Source organism: Hermetia illucens, chromosome 6, assembly GCF_905115235.1.
Source record: "Hermetia illucens chromosome 6, iHerIll2.2.curated.20191125, whole genome shotgun sequence".
Classification (NCBI taxonomy): Eukaryota; Metazoa; Arthropoda; class Insecta; order Diptera; family Stratiomyidae; genus Hermetia; species Hermetia illucens.
The window spans coordinates 66,023,243-66,049,903 of NC_051854.1; the positions used below are offsets into that span (position 1 = coordinate 66,023,243).

The 26,661-nt window shown below is 43.3% G+C and overlaps 1 protein-coding gene across 2 annotated transcripts; it reads left to right on the plus strand.

Annotated features, from left to right (window-relative positions):
* The first annotated feature begins 13,335 nt into the window (after positions 1-13,335).
* On the plus strand, positions 13,336-24,145 carry LOC119659442. 2 transcript variants are annotated; one of them, XM_038067526.1, is made up of 4 exons: positions 13,336-13,632; positions 22,649-23,042; positions 23,498-23,744; positions 23,943-24,145. In XM_038067526.1, the coding sequence occupies exons 1-3, from the start codon at positions 13,530-13,532 to the stop codon at positions 23,700-23,702; spliced, it is 702 nt and encodes a 233-aa protein (XP_037923454.1). In that variant the 5' UTR covers positions 13,336-13,529; the 3' UTR covers positions 23,703-23,744; positions 23,943-24,145. The 2 variants fall into 2 exon arrangements, with proteins under 2 accessions (XP_037923454.1, XP_037923455.1); XM_038067527.1 differs by lacking the exon at positions 23,498-23,744 and adding an exon at positions 23,182-23,267 and having other exon boundaries at positions 13,337-13,632.
* Positions 24,146-26,661: the final 2,516 nt, after the last annotated feature.

The following is a 26,661-nucleotide window of genomic DNA, read 5'->3' on the forward strand; positions in this document are numbered from 1 at the left end:
AAAAATTCTTCGGAGGATTCTTCTCTCGAACGCGGCCAAGAGTTCGCAATTTTTCTTGCTAAGAACCCAAGTTTCCGAGGAATACATGAAGACTGGCAGAGAGAAGTTGTCAACGGTCTCAAAGTTGTATTCTCCTATCCTTATTCTTGTTCGTGTTTGTGTTTGACTAGTGCGGTTTGATGTTGTTGGTTGATTGTTGTGATTCGTCTTCGGTGCTGACGTTGCCACCATATATTTTGTCTTGCCTTCGTTGATGTGCAGATCTCGCGCCGCCTGCTCGATCTGGATGAAGGCAGTTTGCACGTCTCGGCTGGTTCTTCCCATGATGTCGATATCGTCAGCATAGGCCAGTAGTTGGGTGGACTTGAAGAGGATCGTACCTCTTGCATTCACCTCAGCATCACGGATCACTTTCCCGAGGGCCAGGTTAAAGAGGACGCATGATAGCGCATCCCCTTGTCGTAGACCGTTGTTGATGTCGAATGGTCTTGAGAGTGATCCTGCTGCTTTTATCTGGCCTCGCACATTGGTCAAGGTCAGCCTAGTCAGTCTTATTAATTTCGTCGGGATACCGAATTCTCTCATGGCCGTGTACAGTTTTACCCTGGCTATGCTATCATAGGCGGCTTTAAAGTCGATGAACAGATGGTGCAACTGTTGTCCATATTCCAACAGTTTTTCCATCGCTTGCCGCAGAGAGAAAATCTGATCTGTTGCTGATTTGCCTGGAGTGAAGTCTCTTTGGTATGGGCCAATGATGTTCTGAGCGTATGGGGCTATCCGGCCTAGCAAGATAGTGGAGAATATCTTATAGATGGTACTCAGCAACGTGATACCTCTATAATTGCTGCACTGTGTTATATCTCCCCTTTTATGTATGAGACAGATAATGCCTCGTTGCCAATCGTCAGGCATTGATTTGCTGTCCCATACCTTGAGCACAAGTTGATGAACCACTTGGTGTAACTGGTCGCCTCCATATTTAACCAATTCGACTGTAATTCCATCGGCTCCTGGCGACTTATGCTTTTTTAGCCGATGAATTGCACGGACTGTTTCTCCTAAACTTGGTGGTGGCAGTATTTGTCCGTCGTCTTCAGTTGGCGGGACCTCCAACTCGCCGATTTTCTGGTTGTTCAGTAGCTCATCAAAGTACTCAACCCATCGCTCTAATATGCCCATTCTGTCGGAAATCAGATTTCCCTCTTTGTCTCGGCAGGATGAGCATCGAGGTGTATAAGGCTTCATCCTGCTGACTTGTTGGTAAAACTTGCGCGCCTGGTGCGGTTGCTCCCTGTACTTTTCTAGTTCACAGACTTGTTGGTTCTCCCAGGCTTCCTTTTTCCGTCTGTGAAGTCGCTTCTCCGCTCGACGGAGTTCGTGATAAGTCTCTGCGCGTGCCCGCGTTCTTTGAGAATGCAACATTACTCGGTATGCAGCATTCTTCCGTTCCGTTGCTAGCTTACATTCATCGTCAAACCAGCCGTTCCGACTCCTTTTGCGGCTGGGGCCAAGTATATTTGTGGCCGTATCCATCTTCAGGTGGTTGTGAAGATCATTAGTTGATGCTTCATCTCCAGGTCCTCTGTTGACTGCGGTTATTGCGGCATCCATTTCCCTCTTATAGGTGTCGCGGAGGGTTGTGTTGTGGATGGCTTCAGTGTTTACTCTCACCTGATTGTCAGAGGGGATTCTAGGTGGTATTGTTATTCGAGCTCGGAGCACCATGCCAACGAGATAGTGATCCGAGTCTATATTGGCCCCCCTATATGTTCTGACATTCATCAAGGCTGAGAGGTGGCGGCGTTCGATCAACACGTGGTCAATTTGGTTGAAAGTGGTCCCGTCTGGAGAGGCGCACGTATGCTTGTGGACCGCTTTCCGCGCAAACCAGGTACTTTCAACAAACATTTCACGCACCTAGGTTGCCAATAAGCCGCGCAGTGTATCTGCCTCTAGTTTCATTTTGCCAATAGAGTGACCACTCATCTAGGATGCATTGCCGTTCTTCACGAGTAACCACCTTCCTTGGCTCTTCTCCCTTGCGCTTGTATATAGCTTTACGCTCCCCAGCAAGAAGGGCAACGGGGATCACTCCTGCGATCACCATCAAGGCCGGTTCAGAGACAGTCTGGTATGGAGACGCCATCAGCAAAGCTTCCCGTCTCTGTACTTGCGCGAGATGGTTACCTCCTTGCTAAGAACGTCAGCCCATATCTCTAAGCCATAGAGCAGGATAGACTGCATTGAACTTATTGGGTGTCCTACTAGACGTAGGACCCCCACTATTTGCCATTAGCCTACTTAAGGCCGAAACTCCAGCTGTAGCCTTGTTCGCTGCTGTTCTTATTTGCTCAAACAAGCTCATCTTTGAGTCAAGAGTCAGTCCATGGTACTTTAAAGTTGGATTTGACTCGATTGTTGACTCGCCGAACGATATGGGACGCAGGGTCGGAATTTTGTTTTTATCAGGATGAGGACTTCGGTTTTTTTTCAGTGTGAGGTTGATGGATCCCTTCGCTACCCCCGACGACACCTTCATCCTCTTCAGGTCCTTTAGCTTTTCATACGACGTATTGTCTAGTGCGCTTAGAATGTTTTTCCATCTCTTTTACTCTTAGTCAATATTTCTGGGTCATTTTTGGGGCTTATTGTCATTGAGAGTTTTAGCTTTGGACATAAACTCAACATCCAACCTACTGCAATCACGAACGAAACTTCCTTAGATAAATATTCAAATAAACTCCTCGTTTTTGCCTCTGTGGCTTCAAAAGGTTAAACCAGTGTCTGATAATCTCTATTATTGGTATCACGCTGCATTTCTCATGAGCTCAAGCGTTACTTGATAATGACCGCGAATCTCAGCTGACTCTTCCATGCTATGCCGCTGCAAGGTGCAAGCAACCAATCTAATATCTGTGTAATTGCACTATGAAAAGTGAGAGTATATAGGCCTGCATTTACGTATATTACTTCTTCGATTCCGCTCTTCCCATCCCCCCAATCAATTGTTTGACTCGGAAATTGATTAGTATTTACGTTTCTTTTTTGCAGCCAACAATTTTATAACACGAATCCATTTGTTACCAGTATTATTTTCAGTTGTGTTTTCCTGATGCGTGATATCAATAAAACATGAATAACAGGTGCTGGGTACAACACAACGATTATGGATGACTTGGATGTTAAGGAGGCAAACTAGCAGGCGATTAGTTGCAATTTTGATTATGAAATTGGAATCATTCATTATCTCATCACTCCAGGCTTTAGATAATGTGATGTTGGCCAATTGGTAATAATCGGAAGCGCAACCGGCTTTGGCCCAGTTCAGTAAGTGGAAAAAAGGCTTGACGAATTTCAGGGAATACGAAATTATGTTACATGGGCCATTATGAAAATGTATGTCAAATGAAGGTGTTGCACTCAGAAAAGTAAATGCTTTGCCATGGGAAACTGTTTTGTTGTTTTCAGCCTTTAGAATTTTTTTGTATCTGGCCCATGTTGTAAGGTCGCAGGAGATAATTGAGTGCAAATCGGCGGTCATCTTTAAGTCACATCGTAATTATCGGTGCTTATCGGAAACACTGACGTCCCCGGAGCTTGGTACGGACAAAAGTCATCAGTATCGAATAGGACACACTTATGGCCGTATAGGAAGCTTGGTGTAATGCCAGAGATAGCAGCTTTGGAAAAAGGATGACTAAAAAAGAATTCGACAGCTTCGAAAAGGAATATGCCCTCGTGGCGAGCAAGGCCACAATTGAATGAACGAATGACCTAGGTTTGCGATGCTTCTATATCTTTTTTTCTAGAATAGTTAAACAACTGTCCAAAAACATACGATACTGGGATTGTCGTGAGGGAACAAGTCGAATATTATGGACACGAATATGAATTTTCAAAAGCGGAACACCTGCTCATCGTTGATAAAACCTTCAACCAACATTAGATTTCAAACCAAACAACGAAAGATTGTATGCGATTCGAATATGAACAAAGTTTTTCTTCTTTCTGAAAAAAGGATGAGGTAACTAAAGATAACTTCCACAATCGTGTTCAATCTTTATACGATTTACTTCACAACGACGGTCAAATGTTGCATGGGGATTTTAACGCTTAATTTTTTAAGAGGTGCAAATCTTCAAAAGGCTAACCTCAGGGCTTACGATCCGTGACAGCGTGGGATTTTTCCCACTAAAACTACCTCCCGCCAAGCTACAACTGAGATTGCCTCATCCAGAAGCTTTCTTTGCATATTTAGGTTTCATTTTTATTAGGAAAAGACCCTGGGGTCTACCCTAGCACTTTGGTTGGCTTCGTTAAGGAGCTGGTTGTTCCTCAGTAGCTTATATCCTTAGGCAACTTTATGTTAGCAAGTCGGTTAGCTTTACTTTTTTCTCATTGTATCAGCGATATTAGTCGATTTCCGGGCTTTTCGTATGATCGTAGTCGGTGGCAATGTTTAATAGCTTGGTCTTTGATGACTTCACTAGCCAACTGTACTTTCAGGTCCCTATGCAGATCCTCTTTACAAATGAACCGTGGAACCTATGATTCTAAGCACTTTATTTTGGAACGTTTATATGGCCTTCAGTTTTGACTTTTTGGTAAAGCCCCAGAGCTGGATGCCGTACGTCCATATGGGTCTTAAGATCTGCTTATATTATAAATTAGCAGCTTGTTATCGATGGTCAGCTGGGAATTCCTCCCCAATAGCCAGTACATGTGCCTGTATCTGGCATTTAGCTCGTCCTTCTTTCTTAGGATGTGTCTTTTCCAGCTAACCTTAACATCGACTGGCATACCTATATATTTGACCTACTACAGATGTGCCGCAGGGGACATCTTGTCCGTTCATTTGCTTTCATTTAATTTTATTTTCCATTTCTTGGTTCATTTTACAATGCTGTTTGTAACTATATTTTTACTTCTTCTGTAGTTTTTCCCATAGTAAGTATAGCGTGTTGTGTTTGTGAGTGTGTGTGTTTGAGGTGGGGGATAGGCAAAGCCTTTGAGCACTCAGACCCTAGTGGTGCATTGAATTCGATTCCAACGCAATATCCCGGATTCGTTTATGTGTCGCAGAATTTCCGTTGCAGTTGTAGCACAAAAAAATTTGATGTCTGATGCGTCCAAAGACGGGGCACTCATATAGAAAATCTTTCGTGAATTCTGCTTTCTCATTACAGGAAGGACGCGTATCATCTTGGAGAATTTCTATTGTGAACATATGTCCAGCTAGCGAATTATGGCCAGTCAGAATGCCTACAATACTTCTGTAAGTCTTCCTGTTTTTCGACAGGATAAACTTTGCAGTATGTTTGCTTGATTCTGACAGGAAAAGTTTGTTGCATTTAGTCACATCAGGCTCAACCACCTGTCATGATAAGAAGCCCTTCAATCGCTCGTCAATCATCCAGGTTGCCGTCCTTGGGATCGTATACACTTCAGCCTGAAAGACCGTTGTATATTGTCCCAGTGGAAAAATCCACTTCTCGTTTTTATTTGAGACTTAGACTCCGGCTCCAAAATGTTCTGTTTCCGCTTTCGAACCCTTACACTCCTCCTCTTTACAACAAATGTCAGAACAACCGTCTGCTTTGAAAAGTAATAATCAAGACCTTTCATTACGCCACAGGAGTTCGGAATTCCGGCCTTCAATCTCCGTCGGCTGAAACGCCTTGATGTGCACGACTTGGCCACCGTAGCAAATTTGGAAAAGGAAGTGTTCAAAAGAAGCACGTCCCTATAAAGAACACCAAGATCGAAGACTAAAACGAGATCATTGCAGTAAAAGCAGCAAAAGATAAAACCTACCGAAGCTCAATAAATTCTAAGTGTAAAGAAGTATTTAAAAGGAGTGATCCGCCTAACGTTCACAGAGAATAGAGCCCTGACCCAGAGGAACAAAAATAGTTGAGCTGATGGAGTTTATCAAGCACAGCATGTTGCAAGCCAATTGTAATAGGTGGCAGGAAGGCTAAAGAGGACCGTAACTCCCCATCTCAATAGTGTTGGCGCCAAACAAAGAAACGCAGGAAAAAGATGGGGATCCTCTAGAGAATAAGCAGGCGCTTAAGTCTTCCTGTTAAATATACTACCAGTTCCGAAAAACGAAACTAAATGTAGGGAAGGGACAAAGCATATGCCCAAGTGCGAATGTCGGCAATTGATGCGGAATCCAAGGAGAGCGAAACTGGTGGACGGAGTAAGGTCGTTACCAAAAAGGCGAGGAAGGAAACAAAGGTGTGAATTCACCCAGAGGCAAGTGTTATCTCTAGCATGGGTAAAAATCAATGTTCGTCCCGACTAAAAAATTGTAGACGGAAATATCAGCAAGATTCGAAGAACGCAGAAAGATGATATCATTTTAGAGCTGAAAAAAATCAATCAATCAAAACTGCTAACCAAGTTAAAAACTCATTTATGGAGAATGCTACTGTACATGCCCAAAAATATAAGTTCGAAATACAGTGCATTGACTACGACAAAGTGACATCTAGAGGAGAAACCTGCATTATCCTGGGAAAAAACAGTTTTAGTTGTAGGAGTTTGAACTTGAAGAAACTTGTGAGTTTAAGAAAAGCATATGGTGGTACTCGTACAGCCATAATTCGACTACCAGAGGAAGCACCGCAGAAATTGTTGGCGGGCAGAAAAGTCCGAAACGGATAGGTTGTCTGCTGTCTGAGAGAACACATCTAGTTAAGGTGGTGCTCTGAGTGCTTGATTTTTTGACACTCCTTAAAGGTATTCATCAGCACCATTTAGCGGTCCGGTTGATACAGAACTTGTGGAGAGAATAGCCATTTTTGTACAAAAGAAAGGAAGGATGGCATATAGCCGAAAGTGGTAAATGCCCGGGATTTTGGAATTCGTTAACTGTAATGGAGAATGGAGTTTATTCAAATAAACCTTAATTATTGCAGAGTTGTTCAAGATTTGCTTGCGCAGACCACCTACAAATCCCAGATGAAAATTGCCATCGTTAGTGAATCCTACAAAAATTTTGATGGATAATAATCGATACGTATAGACCCAACTGGTCACCAAGCCATATCAGTCAATCGGCTAATAGATTTGTGTGGGCAAAAATAAGCGGTGTACGTCTATAGCTCTCATGCCCCAGTGAGGCTTACGTCAATTTGAAGACAATATTGCTCTCAACACGAGAGGATGAAGTCCAAATGCGTGGTTCATCGAGTAGGGAAGCAGTAGTTATATATTGCACCGGCTAATGAAGGTAATGTAAACACCTACTTAAAAGGGGGTTCTGGTCCAATTGTAGATATGACTTTTGAAAGCCTTGAATATGAAGGGAGCAACGGGACAGGAGACTTGCACGTTCAAAGCCAAACGTGACAAGGACGTCAAGTTGATCCACAATGGCAATGGATGAGCATTGGGGGATGGGGATGTGGTTAGATCAGCACATAGCAGCACCTCCATGGATGGAACTCTCAATATAACGCAATGCATCGCTCAGGAATGTGACATGTCCATGACTAGGAGATTCACATTCTCCAGTAGAAAACCCAACTAATGGTGTACTGGTCAATCTTTGATCAGCATGTCACCGCCACCCTGCTAGGAGGCCCGCAAAAATCTCAAGCGTCTATAAAATCGTGATGGAACGAATCGGAAGCCGTTCATCTCCGAAGATTATGCGCCCTATCCTCTTCTTGAAAATCATTCAGGGGTTATTCCCACTGCCAGAAAGTGGTACTTCCAGCAACATCTGAATGTGATGGCAATTCTAGTAGTCACTAGAGATGAGCTACTGTAGAACTAGAGTAGGCGAAAGTAAAGCCCTAAGTTTAGACGGCATACCGAATAGGGCCCTTAAGCTTGTCGTGTAATCTAAACCGAACATGTTCGTTGAATGGTGCAAAGTGTGAATGTCCCAGCGGATATTTTCTGGATCGTGGAAGTAGCAGAAAGTAGTACTGCTGGCTCAGTCTGGTAAACCCCCAGGTGAACCATCCTAATATAATAATCTAATCTTCATAATTCAAAAATGAAACCTTACTTCCCTTGGTCACGCCATAACTTGGAAACAGCTAAACCGATTTCATCTTTTTTTTTCAAGGTTCCCTAATACTTTGTAGAAGGTTCTTACGTAAATAAAAAATTAAGAAAATTGTACGAAAAATCAGAAAATTTCAGGAAACTCCTGCGTTTGACAGTTGGTTGTTTAGCACATACACTTTTTAGTATTCCGGGCTTAGTACCAATTTACCTGAAAAGAGAAAAGTGCTTATGGCCCTTAAGCCAAGATACCTACACTTACATTACATACCCACTTGGCTTAAGCAGTTAACCAAGACTGTAAACCAGGCAGTTTCAATGAATATGTGTCGTCACTGATGCTCCTTCCGCCCACTCAGCGCTCTCATGGAGTAAATTTCATTAAGCAGAACTACTGATTAATTTGCTTTCCTCTATAAAGTTGAACTAAAAATATAACTCAACTGTATATAATATGAATTTCAAAACCCTTAAGGAGCCGTGTTCCATACATGCAGAAAGGGGATGCACAATTTGTTTTTACCGACAATGCGGTGGGGGTGGGGTCTCAAATTAAAGGTCTCGATTAGTACTTTTCGTTATACGTTTTTTGCAAATTATACATTGATAATTCAACGATCCATTCTCAGAAACTACACAACCGGAAAATCTGTAAAAATGCATGGTGGTTTGTACACATGAAATCTTAGCCACAAAGCACTCCCCGTTACGCTATTTGCTCCAATCCAACGTTGTATTTTCATACAGCAAGGCATTCAATTGAAGTTTAAAAATAAAGCCCCAGGATTGTGTTGCTCCAGTTGTCAAGTCATCGGAGCCACTACATTCATCAGCTTTCGGAAACGGGCCACATTCTATAGATTTTGACTCATACCCTGTAATACAATACATAAAACAAGCACGGAGGCTCTGGTATGATACCCATGATGGACCCAAAGAGTACGTTGTCTCCGCGGATATCCTACAGGACTCCGTTTTGTTCCCACTCCCGGGGTACATCACACACGATGAAGAACTTAATCTTTTTGTTCTAAAGGAGATGGTGGTTTATGCTGAGGACATAACATTGATTAGCATCTCAAAAATGCTGAGTTGCACTCATGCAAACAATCAGCACCGTTAGAGCGTGGTTGGAGAGCACTTGACTGACTCTTGTTGATGAAAAGATGGAAGCGATCCTCATCACGAAATTGCGCTCACAATAGAATACTTAAGCAGCACTGGGAGTGTACTTACGAAAAAGCATCCACCACGAATGTAAGGAGGCCACGGTTTACTTGTAAGCTACTTATAGTTAATATAATTAGCTCCATCCTGCTGAATACAGTTCCAGTTTGGGAAACAATGTCACGTATTTCATATAAACTGAATCCTATCTAGTGACGAACAATTCTTAGGGTGTGTTCGGCTCGCAGGATCGTCTCAGATAATGTGCCTGACACTTTGGCTCGCAGAATGACGGAGATTCCATCTCTCCTTTATCGCAGGAAAAAAATCGGCAGGGAGATATATATAAGCAAATGGCAATAGCGGTCGGACTACTCGAAAAAGAGTCGTTGGTTACATAGGTTTATCCCTACTATTGAGGAGTAACTGAGGAAAAAACTTGTTGAAATCAATTATAATTTCACCCAACCCTATCTCTACCTCCACGTGGTCATCGCTGGGAGTTCTTTCTTTATGAAAAATTGTAGACGGAGAAGGATGAAGGCGAGTCTCCCGCGCCTAAAAACGGGACAAAATGTACCAACTGGTCCTCCAGGTTGGGGGTTGGGTAGGGCTGACAACCCTACACGGAAAACCGCATTTTCTCATGGAACGTGCGCTCCCTGTACAGACCGAATGCTGCTGAGGAGCTAGCCGTGTATCTCAATATAAGACTGATGCAAGAGATGCGATGAACAGGGACCGGTTTCCTGGATAAGAGCCGCTACACCATATATTATAACGGCCATCCAGTAAACCATGTGCTCGGAGTAGGTTTCTTAATCAGCCAAAAAATGAAACCTGTTATCGGCTTTGAAAATATAACCGAAAGACTATGCACTCTGCATTTGCGAAGCAAGTTTAGAGATATAAGCCTAATAAACGTTCATGCCCCTGCAGAGTCGGAGTAGGATACCTTCTACGAGGCAGTTGAGCGGACCCCCGAAGCCTGTCCCAAGTATGATATCAAAATCATACTTGGAGATTTCAACAGTCAAGTAGGGACGGAGCCCGTATTCAGGCGATACGTCGGCTCCATAGGAATACCAATGATAACGGACTACGGATTATTTAGTTAGCAGTACCGCACAAAATGGTTGTTGGAAGTACCTGGTTTGCGCGGAAAGCGGTCCACAAGCAAAAGCCTTTCCAGACGAGACTACTTTCAATCAAATTGACCACGTGCTGATTGAACGCCGCCACCTCTCAACCTTGATGAATGTCAAAATATTTAGAGGGGCCAATATAGACTCGAACCACTATCTTCTTGGCATGGGGCTCCGAGCTCGAATTACGACACCACCTACAATTCCTTCTGACAATCAGGTGGGAGTGAATACCAAAGCCATTCAAAACACATCCTTCCGCAACATCTATAAGAGTGAAATGGATGCCGCAATAACCGCAGTCATCCGAGATCTTGGAGATGAAGCATCAACAACTGATCTTCACAATCACCCGAAGGACGTTATCATGGATACGGCCACAAACATACTTGGCCCCAGCCGCAAAAGGAGTCGGAACGGCTGGTTTGACGATGAATGTAAGCTAGCAACGGAACGGAAGAATGCCGCATAGCGAGTAATGTTGCATTTTCAAAGAACGCGGGCACGCGCAGAGACTTATCAAGAACTCCGCCGAACGGAGAAACGACTTCACAGACGAAAAAAGGAAGCTTGGGAGAACCAACAAAACTTACTAGAAAAGTACAGGGAGCAACCGCATCAGGCCCGAAGGTGGAAGTTTTACCAACACGTCAGCAGGATGAAGCATTATACACCTCGATACTCATCCTGCCGAGACAAAGAAGGAAATCTGAGTTCCCACAGAATGGGCATATTAGAGCGATGGGTTGAGTATTTTGATGAACTGCTAAACAACCAAGATATCGGCAAGTTGGAGGTCCCGTCAACTGAAGATGACGGACAAATGCTGCCACTGCCAAGTATAGAAGAAACAGTCGGCTTAAAAACCATAAGTCGCCAGGAGCCGATAGAATTACAACCGAATTGGTTAAATATGGAGGCGACCAATTACACCAAGTGTTTCATCAACTGATGCTCAAAGTATGGGGCAGCGAATCAATGCCTGACGACTGGCAACGAGGCATTATCTATCTCATACATAAAAAGGGAGATATCACACAGTGCAGCAATTATAGTGGTATCACGTTGCTGAGTACCATCTATAAGATATTCTCTGCTATCTTGCTAGGCCGGATAGCCCCATACGCACAGAACATCATTGGCCCATATAAAGAGGCTTCACTCCAGGCAAATCAGCAACAGATCAGATTTTCTCTCTACGGCAAGCAGGGAGCCAGGGTAAAACTGTACACGGCCATGACAGAATTCGGTAGCCCAAAGAAATTGAAAAGATGGACTATGCTGACCCTGACCAATGTGCGAGACCAGATAAAAGCAACAGGATCACTCTCGAGACCATCCAACATCAACAACCGTCTAAGACAAGGGGATGCCCTATCATGTGTCTTCTTCAACCTGACCCTGGAGAAAGTGATTCGCGATGCTGATGTGAATGCAAGAGGCAGCATCCTCTTCAACTACTGGCCTACGCTGACGATATCGATATGATGGGAAGAACGACCCGAGATGTGCAGTCTACCTTCATCCAGATCGAGCAGGCGGTGGTCGGCGCGAGATCTTGGGCTGCAGATTAATGAAGGCAAGACAAAGTACATGGTGGCAACGTCAGTGCCAAAACCAAAACCGCAAGAAGGAACAATATCGAATCGCACTGGTCAAACAAAAACAATGAAAATAGGAGACTAAAACTTTGAGACCCTTGGAAATTTCTCCTGTATAGGGTCGAAAATCACAAGGGATAATAGCTATGACGATGAAATCCGCGCACAGTTGTTGACAGCTAACAGAGCCTCTTACAAAAACTTTTTCGCTCGAAACGTCTCACCATAGGGTCTGCTACTGTACAAGACAATGATCTTGCCAGTCTTGCCGCGTTCGAAAGAAGAATCCTCCGAAGAATCTTTGGCTCCCTACATGAGGATGAACGATTCCGTAGCCTACATAACGTCGAAATCTATGAGCGATACCACGATTTTCACGGCTCAACAGGTTGCGGTGGGCGGGTCACTATGGTAGAAAAAGAAGACGAGGCAGACCCTGCCTGAGATGGATGGATTATATTATACCTGAACTTTTACTGTTTTTAGAACTATTTTAAAAAGAAAAATTAGTTTCACATACTTTATAAATAATAGAAAAATTAAACTAATTTCAAGAAATTACAATCAACGTATCACGTAACAATCTATATAACAAAATTTCATTACAATTACGACAAATCCATTGACTACCTACATACAATCGATAGAGAAAAGCTACAAGCAATTAACCAGCGATTACTTCTACATGAATTTACTGGAAAATTAATGGTTGTTGCATTCCCCCATAGAGCCAAATGGCGAAGCCGATCACGACGAGCCGACCCCGCTTGTGAACGGGACAAAGGCTGAAGAAAAAGAAGAAGATTCCCATTAAATGTGACCACGTGCTTACTGGTAATATGTTAATAACGTATGCAATAGCGGAACCTTTCTCCATTTTTCTTACCACAGTGGTCTCCACACAAACCTTGTTCAATGACTTTATTTCGAACAACCACCAAAAGTTATAACTGAAGAAGCTTTGAGTACGGAATTCTCGCGCCCAACGTGGGTAGAGTTACCGGCTTCCCAATGTGGTTGAAGATGTAAGTTTACATGGAAGATATGTCAACTGATTGATGATTATAGGAGACAGAAGTTTCAGAGACAGACTAGAAACCAAACACTCAACTATCTACCGTCTCTCATAGTTAGGACCTGGGTTTAGTTTACGTTCTTTCAACTTAGTTCAGGTAATGATAAACCTGGTCAATTGGTAACTCCTCAAATTTATCTACATCTTAACAGGGAGTCAATTCTACTCGTTACGCTTCATAGGTAACGCTTTCGTGTCCCATGTACAACTCCCATTATCGGCAATAGACTTACTGGTAAGCTATTGGCACCTCAACACTAACCTTCTTGTTGGCTTCAATGATCAAAAGAGGCAGGGATACCGTTACTTAATAACAACAGCGCCTCCATCAAGCTCGTCAGTTGTTGTTCATGCGGCCAGCCTTTGGCTTTAGGTTTCAAGAAGACCAGCTCAAAGTGAGTGAGATCCACGTTACCACAGATAGTCAGTATCTTTGACCGTGTGCCGGGTTCGGAAGTCTCAAGTTCAATCACTCTTCAAGCCAACCGAGAAGTTTTCTAGACAAAACAGAAAATGTGCCAAATAAATTACACGCGATTACTAGTGACCGTGATCTTGGTGAGCTGCGTGACATTGGGTGAACAGGGCCCTGAAGCCCAAAGCAACAAAGGAGAAGGTAGGTACCCGCATTGCTAAGATATCAACAGGTAGAAAAAATTGTGGCAACAGAGCGTCTAACTGGTGCTGCTTTACAAGTGTTATCTTGCCCCCATGACATGGTCAAGGTGTTGAAGTGTTGTTAGATTACCAAACTGAATGCAAAACAGCTTCAGGAACCCAAGTCCTTTTCATTTTGCAGAATCATTGTACTGAAAACCTATCTTTTTCCGAAAATTAAGCCCATTCAAGGGTGTACGTGTGATTCTTGGTTTATTTTCATGTACGACCGCTTACTCGATCATGAATCATGACCAGGTGAATCAAACCGGTTACCTATCCCGGTTGCTTCTTACCGAGTTCATTGTAACGTAACGCAATGATTGCGGTGGAATACATGCCGGCACCAGTTGCATCATAAGTAATGGCTCATTGTGAAGAAATAAACGCTTTTCCTTGACTCTTTTCCACACAGATTTTTGTCGCGTAATTTGTCATCAGTGGAAATCATCGGAAAATGCGTGTATGTATATGCGTGGGTTCCCTGTAAATTGCTAATTATTACTTGTGAAAGGCGGAACCAAATTCTTTGCTAATTCTTGTGTTTGGTCGGTTAATTGCGCAAATTTTAAAAGAAAAGTAATTTCCGGCGTGGGTGATAGTTGTATGTGAAAAGATGGATACAAAGCCCATAACGTGCTCATAAAAATGCTACTGTTTTTAGTGCTTTCATATTTTAGTTGTTTTGCATAATGTTTTCAAGACGTTTTTATGGCTGGTTCACAAAATGCAGAGAAATTACTCTCGTTTTCTTTTCTGCACTTTTTTGCAATAGTAATGGCAAACGAGAAATGCACTTCAGTAGTTTCGAAACGACCTCTAAATGGAGATTTTCCTGTGTAAGGTTTTTGCAGCGTCTGAGCACATGGAGTTCAACTTAAATGTCTTAAGATTAAGCACTCCGCCATTAGAAATGGTGGAAGCACCAGTGCCGCACGTACACTTCCTGATTGTTGAGCTGCGAAGTCACGCACAACCATAATGAGATAGAAATTGAATTTACAATGCAATCTTAGGAGCCAAATCTCTTCCTATGTAGTGAGACTTTGTGTTTGAAAAAGGCGATCGATTCATATCGACAGTTTTCCCGTATTGAAACTCAATCAAACTTCGACCTCACTTCTATTTCATTATTGTCATTAGTTAATTGATCGTTATCATGGACCTCGTAACAACTGATGCCCGTCTAGGCCAGCCTTAATAAGGAACTCGAAACATATTGATGTTGCGAAGAGGTCTACCAATTTGATTGCTCTAGTAACGGCCTGACATCCCGGCTTATATCATCGCTGAATTAGGTAAAGTCTGCAGCATTTAAATTAGGGAACGATCCCACTGCAGCCCATTGAATCGGATTTTATCTACAATCAAACGACCGCAATATCGCGGATATAGTAGATTTCTTAGCTGTTTAGGCTACGAGATCGTCCATCCTTTTGTAGGCCGACAATTCTTTGAAGGACTTTCCCCTCGAACACGGCTAAGAGTTTGTAATTTGTCTTGTTAAGAACCCAAGCCTCCGAGGAATACATGAGAACTCCCAAAATCATTGTCTTGTACAATAGGAGCTTTGACCCTTTGTGTGTGTATGTGTTTGAGATGGGAGAGAGGCAAAGCCTCTGAGCACTCAGAACTTAGTTGACCATAGTACTCGATTCCCCCCTCTAACGCAACACCCAGGAATCCTTTATGTATCGCAGGATTTCCGTTAATGGATGTGATACTACCCGCTGCAGTTGGAGCACATCAGCACCAAAAATCTGATGTCTGATGCGTCCATAGACGTAGAAAATGTTCCGTCAATTCCGTTTCCTCATTACAGGATGGACACGTATCTTCTTGGATAAATTCTATTCTGAACATAGTGAGCTAGTGAATTATGGCCAGTCAGAATGCCCACAATAATTCTGCAAGTCTTCCTGCTTTTGATAAGATAAATTTCGTGGTATGTTTATTTGGTTTTGATAGGAAAAGTTTGGTGTGTCTAGCAGCATTAAGGCTCCGCCACCTGTAATTATGGGAAGCTTGTTCCCAGTTTTTGATAGCAGCATCAGCCAATGCTACCGACACCCCAATTGCTAGTTCTGGTCCGGGCATGGGGAAGTTGAAGCCGCTTTGGCTAAGGCACCTAAGATTTCATTTTCCTCTACATGACATTTCATTTTCCTCTACATCACAATGACCAGGTACTCAGAGTAATTCTACCGTATTGAATCTAGAAACAGAGTTTAATCGATTTCCACATTCCTGATCGATTTTTGAAGTCATGAAAGTACTACTCAACGCCCGCAATGCAGCTTGCGTTGCGCCTGCTCTCCAATCGCTTGTCAATCATCCAGGTTACCGCCCTTAGGATCGCAAACACTTCAACCTAAAAGACCGTTGTGTATTGCACCAAAGGAAAAGCTCACTTCGGTGAAAAAGTGCCGATGGTTGGCGGCAGAGGAATTACTCTCTTCTGCCTCCAGCCTTAAACGACGGCGGATCGGTTGCGCTGTTCTGAAAGTGTTTCCGTTATTCTTTCTTTTCTTCAATTATTTTCGATTGTTTGAACAAAAATTTTAATTCGTAACGACGTCATTTGCAATTTTTGATTACTCCGTGCTCTGGTGTCATCGTGTTTTTTCTTCCAAATAAAGTGGAAGTATGCTCGGAAATCATTAAGCGGACTAATCTATCACCCACACGATAGAATCAGCATCAACACAGAATAATAATAATAATAATAATCGTTGGCGCTACAATCCATGTTGGATCAGGGCCTTGAAGTGTGTTAGAGCACTTCATTCAAGACCGTTACGGTACACTAGGAGGCAATGTGGTCAGCATTGCGCTCGCCCGAGATTATTACCCTGATTTGATTCAGGTACTCATTCACAGCTGAGTCGACTGGTATCCGACGTCAAATCACGATACAAATTCCACTGCCGCCAGCGAGATTTGAACCGCGACCTTCCGTACGACAGCCTTGCGCTCTAACCACTCAGCTATCCGGACTACTCACTCAGCTATCAACACAGAATACACCAAATAAAAACAGAAATCTCTCCGCCCCTGATTTCTGTTGCGCAGAGAAGCTTGGACATGGACGTACTCGTGATAGGGCAGACTAGTGCAATTCCACAGTAGTATAGGTCCCAGGGCGAAACGTGGATTGCAACCCCCGATGGAGCATAAAACCTAGGAAACGCTTGCTGAACCAACACCAAAAGCTCGACTACCAAACCCTATCTCCACCTCCACCACAACCACCACCGCTGGGAGCTCTTCCTTAACTAAAAGATGTAGATGAAGGTGGATGAAGGCGAGTCTCCCGGGCCTAAAAACGAGACAAATTGTACCAACTGGTCCTGCAGGTTGGGGGGTTGGGTTGGGCTGACAACCGTATATGGAAAACTAAAGTTGCGAAGCCACAGAAGGAGCTTCAGACAGGATGGACTTTGCAACGACGAACCCGGCAACGACAATGGATTTGCTCATTTTCTCATGGAACGTGCGCTCCCTGTACAGAGATGGAGCTGCCAAGCAGCTAGCTTTGAAAATGTACACCTCGATACTCATCCTGCCGAGACAAATAGGGAAATCTGATTTCCGACAGAGTGGGCATATTGGAACGGTGGGTTGAGTATTTTGATGAACTGCTTAACAACCAAAATATCGACGAGTTGGAGGTCCCGCCAACTGAAGACGACAGAGAAATGCTGCCACCACCAAGTATAGAAGAAACAGTCCGTACAATCCACCAGCTTAAAAACCATAAGTCGCCCGGAGTCGATGGAATTACAGCCAAATCGGTTAAATATGGAGGCGACCAACTACACCAAGTGGTTCAGCAACTAATGCTCAAGGTGTGGAACATCGAATCAATGCCTGACGACTTGCAACTAGGCATTATCTGTCCCATACATAAAAAGAGGGGTATCACACAGTGCAATAATTATAGATGTATCACGTTGATGAGTTCCACCTATAAGATATTGTCCACTATCTTACTAGGCCGGAGAGCGCCATGCGCCCAGAACATCATTGATCCATACCAAAAAGCTTTACTCCAGGTAAATCAGCAACAGATCAGATTTTCTCTCTACGGCAATCGATGAAAAACTGTTGGAATGTGGACATCAGTGGAATCATCTTTTCATCGACTTTAAAGCCGCGTTCGAACGAAGAATCCTTCGAAGAATTTTTGGCCCTCTACTTGAGGATGGACGATTCCGTAGCGTACATAACGACGAGATCTATGAGCGATACCATCATCGTCTCGTTGTGGATAAAATCCGGCTCAACAGGTTGCGGTAGGCGGGTCACTTAATCGTCATTGATGAGGTTGATCCGGAGAGTCTATTAGAGTAATATCTGTGGTAGAAAAAGAAAACGAGGCAGACCCTGCCTGAGATGGAGCGATGACGTAGGTCAGAACGTCAGACATCTTTTAGGGATATTGAATTGGTGGACCTGCCGCAAAACCGAATCTAGAGTTCCTTATTAAGACAGGCCTAGCGCGGATACCGGTTGTTGCGCTGTTGATGATGATCATCATATCTTCTACCAAACAGATGTATGGGGATCCGTGAAGTGGAAGGCATTGCGAAAACTGGATTCAGTTCTCCCACTAATTCCTCCAATTTTCAGTGCGCCCCACTTCCATTGTTTCTTCATAGATCTAATCGAATTAAGTCTATGAGCTGCTCCTGCTCTCATTGAAGTACGCTGAATAACCAAATCCAAGGGTTGCAAATTGAGTATTCAGAACTACGCCGGATGTCGTGCTCATGGCGCCGGTGATACCTAGGCATATAGTTCTTTGCAGTGTGGCTAGTTTACAGCGAAAACTCTTTTGTTTCACTTTAAGCCACCTTAATGATACCCACATATATCCACATTACTACCTGACGGCTAAATCCCCATGTCGAGACAAAGGTCCGCCTACACAGGCCATAAGCCCATTGTAAATAATACCATTGTGGTTTTATTTGGATTTCCTGAAAGTCCATCCCTGAGACACCAACTGTCAGTCAAATCAACGGCGTGTTGTGTATATCTGCACACCATTCCCAAATCTCGGGCAACAGCCAGCACCGCCACGTCATCCGCATAAGCTTGAATGTGTATTGGTAGATTTTGCAGTTCGCATAGTAGTGAGTCGATCAGCATACTCCACTGAAATGGCGAGAATAAACCTTCTTGAGGGCAGCCATTCATCGCTTCCGTTGATAGCTAGCGATCAAGACCTACTACTACACACAGTAATCTCTGCGTTTGCGTAGCGTAGATCCTCTTTTTAGAGTTTCGTCAACACCATGCTCTCTGGCGGCATCACAGAGCTTTTAGAAGGGCGCACAGTCAAAAGCGTCTTCAATGTCCACGAGCGCCCCCATCGCGTACTCGCCTTTCATAATTGTGCCCTCTATCGTTAAAATCAAAGAATGAAGAGCAGACTCTCAGGACTTTTCATGCTGGTAAATATTTACCGTTTCATTTAGTGGGTGCGACCTTAGCGCGATGTTAAGCTGATTTGCCTGAAGTTCTTTGGATTTGAATAGTCATCTTTCCCAGGCTTTGGTATGAAGACTACCTTTATCTTCTATCAAGAGGCGCCTTCCTCCTAGCCCAGAACAAGACATCCTCGAAAAAAATTTCGCAGAAGTTGCTCTAAGTGCTCTATACCCTCCTTTAGCATTTCTGGGTAGATGCCATCCATGTCAGGTGCTTTGAAGTGTTCAAATGAAAGTGTAGCAGCTCTCGCCTTTTCATTGGTAGCAGACGCTCCTGCAGTATCCCAATTTCCCTTACAACACCTTCATATTGAAGGGTTTGCAGAAACCGCCAATTCTCTTCCCACTTGACTTGCTTTCCCGGGTAGTGTACTTCCAAGAGAGTCTGTATAGGCTCAATTATGGAGTTCATGAAAGTACCATCCGGATTTCTAGAAGAGTCCAACTTGGCCGACTCATCCTTATTAAGGGCTTTGCACAGCCTGGAAGTCTCCCTTTCATCTCCCAGTTTCTCACAGTATACTCTAAAAGAGTGTCGCTTGGAACGTTTTACGAGCCTCTTATATTCACGCTGTGAGTTCCGGAAGTTTAACCACTTTTCATCTTTATTGCTTTGCAAGCACGATTTCAAAGTCGTCTGGTTGACAAAAGTGAATTTTTTATTGTGCTAGTCACGGAAGCGGATTTGAGAAGTGTATACCGCACCAAGAAAAAACTTCCGATGGTTTTGTGAAGGGCGTTAACAATCGACTCCTCATTAACGATAACGAGCAGCTGGAGGGGTGGAAAGGGCACTTCAAGACGATAAGTAATTGCCAAAATAATCCTGGAACGCATCAAGAATACCTCGAATCATTTCGTATCAGTGATCTTCGCTTCACTTACTCTTCATCGACTTTGAAAAGGGACTGTATATGGGATGATCTGCGCAGGAGGGATATTTCGGAGTCTATTATCAGTCAGTCAGAGCAAAATATGATGGCGCAAAATGCTACGTGTTGAACCGGAAGCGGGAAGGGTTGTATCTTGTTACCGATGTTATTGCACAAGTCACCTCAAACACCCCGACTACTCTGACCACATCTGTCTGTACTCTCATCGGGTCATGGACCTTCGCCACCGGCACCGATGAGCATCTAGGTATGAATGGTTTCATCTTGCTGGCTTGTATGTTTTGTCGCTGATACAACTTCTCCCTGCACTTCATGAGGGTGCTCAAAGGTGGCGGGGAGGAAGGCGGGGCGGTTACCCTGTCGGCCAAACCAAAACCAAGTGGCCAAGGAGAACCTCCTAGTGGGAGTTTCATGTGGGTTGGGGTTATGCTCAAGCGAGAAAAGACCTTCGGGCCTCAGCGTGGTGTTGCGTTTCAACACGGATGCCGTACTCCTTAGTTCGGTAGAGATTTAGGTATGTCTTGCATCCACCAGTATGAATGCTAAGCCGTGCACTTGGTATAGACTGGTACCGTTGTTGCTGTGTGTGTGGTCACTCATTGTGGTCACAAAATCAATCCGTGTCTTAAGAAGACCGTGGGATTAAGTCTTCCAGACAGGTGCTCACGTAAAACCCCCAAGGACTTAACTGCACTTCTTAAGTTCATTGACTTCTTGGTTCCCTTGCATCTGCTAGCGTTCTTTGAAATTGCTGCATTGCCCGGTATGCAACATTTTTCGGGTGGTTGAGAAGATGATTTGTCGATTCTTTAACTTTAAAGCATTTGATAACTACGGCTATTGTGACATCCGTTTCCTCTTCAGTGTTTTTTCATTTATGATGGCAAGGTAGATGAGTGGTATGGAAATTTTATCGTAGTTTTTTCTTTGGTGATGTTCTCTGAAGACCCCTCCCTGTGACCGTAAGGAAGGTCGGGCGACGACGTCGAGGTTATAGTAATATGTAACCTTCCCTGGCCCCGGGTGCTATCCTTCGTTAGCTTCAAATTGGAGAGACGCGCCGAAGATGAGATAGTTTTGCTGCTGATGTAGTCAAGAACGTCATTGGAAGCAATAGAGTTAGCTAACCTGAATGTGAAGAGTTACTTGGGTGGTGAAGCAATTCGCAGTAGTCGGCCCTTGGAGTAGAAGAGGAACCCGGAATGATGACAAATGCCGCTTTTGATGCAACCCTCGCAGGCATGGATAGGAAATTGGGGAAGAAGTACTTTGGAAACAGTTGGTGGTAGTGCGCGGAATTACTAACGACAGATGAAAATTTTGTCCTACGAATGAAATGCAGATGCTAGACGTAGCCTCGGATAAACGGAGTAGCATTTAGGGTCTCACTGGAACAGTGTAGCGCAGGCATTGGCTAGGAATTGGACACTAAGGGTTATTTGAATGGAGCCAAAGTATTAACAGCAACTTTCGTCCATATGCTAGACAAAAAGCGAAGCGGGGTGCCTCAAACGACGACGAGTCACTATCGCCCCATATAGAGTTGTGTAGCGCCGGATGTGCCTAGTGAGTGGGACCATCTACACTGCCTGTTAGACTAGTACTACGTCATTATTTTATTGCACAATATCTGGATATTTCTTTATTATTCTTCATATTTGTTCCTATTACCCTTTCTTTGTGCTACTATTACTACTTCGAAAATCAAATAATTCCTCCTGTCTCCTAATATGGTACACGATACTTAATCAGAAGTTGTCCCGCAAGAGTAAGATACTCTTAATGTGTTAGCTTCATGCTGATTTAATCAGTTTAGTATACGAATGAAAAGTTCCACAATAACTCATCTGTATTACTGAAACGTGGCTGGAAGACAAAACATTGAAGTGGAGCCTGGTGACGCGGCCCTGACTTCCGGAAATCTAGCTGATTTTCATAAAGTTGTTGATAAATAAGTCTCGTAAAAGACACCAATGTCAGGGCTACTCAGAAATGTGAAAGCTCTAACTTTGGGGGTCTGATATTCAGAACTCGTGCAACTTCATCCAAGCCTTTTATAGATGCCTCAGGTCTCAGTTACGACCTTCAATTATACTAAAGTTCTTTACAGAGAGATTGACAATTTCCAACGCCCACTTCTGATATGGAACAAGAAAAGGTCTTCCACGAAAAACACTGTGCAACGAAAGAAAAGTTCCCCCAAAGTAATATTAACACTACAGGGGGTAGATTCATCAGATTGCGGTTAACGTTTCATTAACAACCCTTAGTGTAGTCTTAGTACTATGACGGCATATTCGATTCACCGCTCACAACTATTTACCACAAAAGAGAGGAGGAACATTTTTGTATATTCTTTTAAGGTGCTCAGAAATTAGACTCATTCAATCGCTTACTTCAGTGTCCTGAAAGATATTTAAGTTTGTGGCTTTGATATCCGCTCTGAAGTCCGCAGGAAGATATCGCTGGCATCGAACTGGTATTTTCACAGCGTTAATTAGGCTATCCTTAACTACTAAGTCCACTATATAAATAACCAACAACTCCATTTTTTATTTGAAAAATTTCCAATTGCTCTATTTTCCAGAGGTGTGGCAGCAGGACCTTAGTGACGCATTCAACATCGATCCTTCCACCAATGGTATCAAACAAGTGAATCTGAAATGTGGTTCCAATTCGATGCTGGTACAATTGGAAACTGAGGACGATTTCACCGGCGTGATGTACACCCGTGGAAGCTTCTATAAGCAATCCGAGCCATGCTTCACCAAGCCAAAAAATGGACGCGCTCGTTCACTGGAAATGCGGTTTCCATTTGACCAATGTCAAACCATTCAAAACGGAGATGTTTTCTCGAATGTGGTGGTAGTACAACACGATCCTGAGCTTGTTACACCTGGTGATGCTGCGTTTTCATTAGAATGTGATTTCCGTAAGGCAAGGAGCTTAGAAGTGAAAGCCGATTTCCAAGCACGTGACAGGTGAGTTTGGGACAAATTGGTTGTTCTATCAACTAAACACTGTATTGTCAGTAGACTTCTTACTTTAATCTTCACTAAAAAATCTTCTATTCTTGTACTCTTTTCCGAATTTCCACTTTATTTGAATTTCTTATTCTAGTGAACCCAAGCATATAAGACAGTCCAGGAGAAGTCAAGATTCCAGTCTGCACCGCAGAACATTTCATCTTAACTAAAGTCCTAGTTGTAAGGGTTCAGTCTCTCTGAATAACGTTAACTTAAGTTTCACTCTTACTGTTTACAGTGCTAAGTACACTTGCATGCCTCATTCTTTACTATATCCAATACCATTTCCTAGATCATATTACCGTATAGTATCAACCCCTAATGCATGTAGACTAACACCAAAAAGAACCCTTCCTTTAGCACTTCCATAATTTTACTGACACACACAATGTCCAACCCATCGTAAACAGGGAAGCATCCGGTTCAAGTATCACACTAACAAGCCCAGATCCTTCAGCAATAAAACAAACCGAAAAGGATGAGGACGAAAATGCAGTTCGTAGTGAAACCAACTCAGTGACCTTTATCCCAACTCATTCCAAAACTCAGGGAGAACAAAGGGTTGTTGGTACAGTAGAAGCGTTAGAAATGGGTGAAAGGCACGATGAACTGTAGATCGAAGTAGGTGTACCTAATCCTGGGGAATGTAAACATAAGGTGAGGTTTTAAGGTATTGCGTTTTGATAGATTTGGAGGAAAATTCTTATGTTAACGCTTGCAAGTAGAGACGGTAAGTCGATATCAAAACGGCAAGAAATCCTTAGGTGTTGATTTATCGATGTATCTTTTGAAAATTCAACTAATGCTTGATACCGTACTTATGATCCCAATGTAACATGTTTGATTATTTCGCAGGATAATTAGCAATAAAGCACACCAGACAGAAGCGGAGAATGAAGTGTTGACATCATGAAGTCGTTAAGCATCCAATACGCAATTATGTGTAGATATTAAGCTCATATCATAGACCCCATCATTTGTTTTTGTAAATTATTGAAATTTTCTTCGAACCCGTATGTGTAAGATACAGTAGAATTAAATTATTGTGATAAAATCGAGAAATATAGTTTTCATTGTTTATTTCCACCTCTTTGCCTTATTCTTGGAAACTCTGTAATGGTCGCGTTCTCTGAGCCCTTCAAGATTTTAGTTGGCCCACACTCCCACAGTTTGTGTTGTCCCTCTGCATACAATGTGAACTCCGTTCGAAAATTGTCTTAATAAGCGACAGCCGAATCATAAAGACAATTCGGATTGAAATTGCTGGTGCGAAGATCTGCTTCTGCTGGCAACCACGGACACAGCGCACAGGCGAAAATATGCGGCCGTCTAATGATGAGCAAGACTACCGCTAGCGCCCATTTTTGTTCGGCGTATCCGGAAGATTGGCCATCAAACGGTAGTATAGATTCCAGGACGAAACATGGATTAGGGGTCCACAGAGCCAAACCCTATCTCCACGGGGTAAACCCTGGGAGTTGTTTCTTAATGAAAAACTTCAGAGGAAGAAGGGGACAAATTGTAACAGCTGGTTTTCCATGTTGGAGGTTGGCTAGGGCTGACAACCCAACATGGAAAATCAAATCTCAGACTGGACTCGGCAAGGAAAATGGCCTAACGATTTGCGCATTTTTTCAAGGAATGTGCGTCCTCTGTATAGAAAAAGAGCCCCTAAGGAGCAGCTAATCAATTCCCTGTCCTAAAATAAGGCTCACGTCAAAGCGTTACAAGCCAAGCTCTGGACAGGGACCAGTTTGCTAGAGAAGAGCCACTATCATATATTATAGTGACCATCCAGTTAATCATGTGCTTGGAGAAGGTTTCCTAGTCAGACAAAAAATTAAACCTGCTGTTGTCAACTTTGAAAACATGCTTTCTTGGATCGAAGAAGGATATCTTCCACGAGGAAGTGGAACGACCCCTCGAAGCCTGCCCCAGGTATGATATCAAAATTCTACCTGGAGATTTTATTAGACAATTAGGGACGGAGCCGGTATTCAGACGATACGTTGGCTCCCATAGCTTGCATAGAACTACTTATGACATCGTTCACAATTTGGCTCTATCAAATGCCTTTTGGTCGTTTACCATCGACTTCGATGTTCAGAAAAATTTTGGCAAGTGAATTCTCGTTGGCGTTATCATACCATCGAAGACGCCTCTCTCGCAGTTTTTCCACGATCGGTGCAACTCCATGTCGATCGCGGATATCCTCATTTCGGATATGATCAAAACGTGTCACGCCACTAGTTCAACGCAACATCTTCGTCTCCATTACTGCAAGACGCCGTTCATTGTCTTTTATAGTCGGCCAACACTCAAAACCATAGAGAGCGACAGAACGGACGACGTTGCGGTCTGTCGCTCTCTATCACACGAAATGTGCGTCTCTCCAGGCGGGACTACTTTCAAACAAATTGAACACGGGCTAATTGAACACTGCCATCTCGTAGCCTTGATATGGACTCGGATCATTATTCTGCTGGCATATTGCGCCGAGTTCAAATAAAAACATGTCCAGGAATAACTTCTGGCAATCAGGTGAGAGTGAGCACTGAAGCCATCCACAACAGAGTGCTCCGTAACACCTATAAGGGGAATGGATGCTGAGAAAATCGCAACAGAGATCGTAAAGATGAAGCAAGAGATGATGTTAATGTGAAAGGCGGCATCTTATTCAAGTCCACGCAACTACTGTTCTATGCCGACGATATTCACATTATGGGAAGAGCAACTCGAAATCCAGATCGAGCAGACGACACTCGACGGCGTGCAAGTACGTTTCGCCATATTAAAGATTAACTCCAATAGTTGCGGGTCATGTCAATGTCAGTTTCGTCAATTTTTTAGGATTTCGATTTCGCGAACTATGATGGGTTTTGCCCATTGTCCAATTCTGTATGTTGTTAAGTACTCTTAAAACAGCTAACTAATATTACCGTAGTTGCAAATATGAGGACAACCTTAGCGATAAAATTGAACGGAGACTAAGACCTACTCTGCATAAGAAAGATATAAAACCTTCGATGAATTACAGGCAGGCGGGCAAAAGGCAAGAAACGGGAAAATACTATATCTGGACAGTCGGGAGCCTCATCACGACAGGTATGGAATTACATACATATTCAAAGAGTGACGTTTGTACGTATAGCCAGATGATGAGAGCATGACCAACGGAAGCTCTGGAGGTCCTGCTGGGATTGACTCCTCTTCATCTTCCCATACGGATGCAGGCGAGCGGGCAACATTCAGAATTTCCAGAGCGAATCAGCGGGACGGACGGCTGGTGAAACCAAAAAAAAAAACAATTGACATTCCTTCTGGGCGAATTACGGATGCCGATCCATACCATGATAATAAATGATAATAAATCTCAATTTTGATTTAGATTAGAAATTCGAAACACATGAAACGCATGATCTGAGCTCCAAGTGTAACATAGCCATTCAAACCGAAAGCCAAACGACCTCATACTCAATGGCAACATCCTCCAGGCTGGTGAGGCATTGCAGGAACGCCTTAAACAGTCTATCTCACCTTTGGGTTCTCGATCATAGGAACATGGAGGGGAATA

Excerpts from the sequence above, each read along its gene's own strand:
- LOC119659442 (XM_038067526.1), top strand. The coding sequence starts at position 13,530 with ATGTGCCAAATAAATTACACGCGATTACTAGTGACCGTGATCTTGGTG. Across the intron at positions 13,633-22,648 it reads CCAAAGCAACAAAGGAGAAG|AGGTGTGGCAGCAGGACCTT; the intron begins GTAGGTACCCGC and ends TCTATTTTCCAG. Across the intron at positions 23,043-23,497 it reads GATTTCCAAGCACGTGACAG|GGAAGCATCCGGTTCAAGTA; the intron begins GTGAGTTTGGGA and ends CATCGTAAACAG.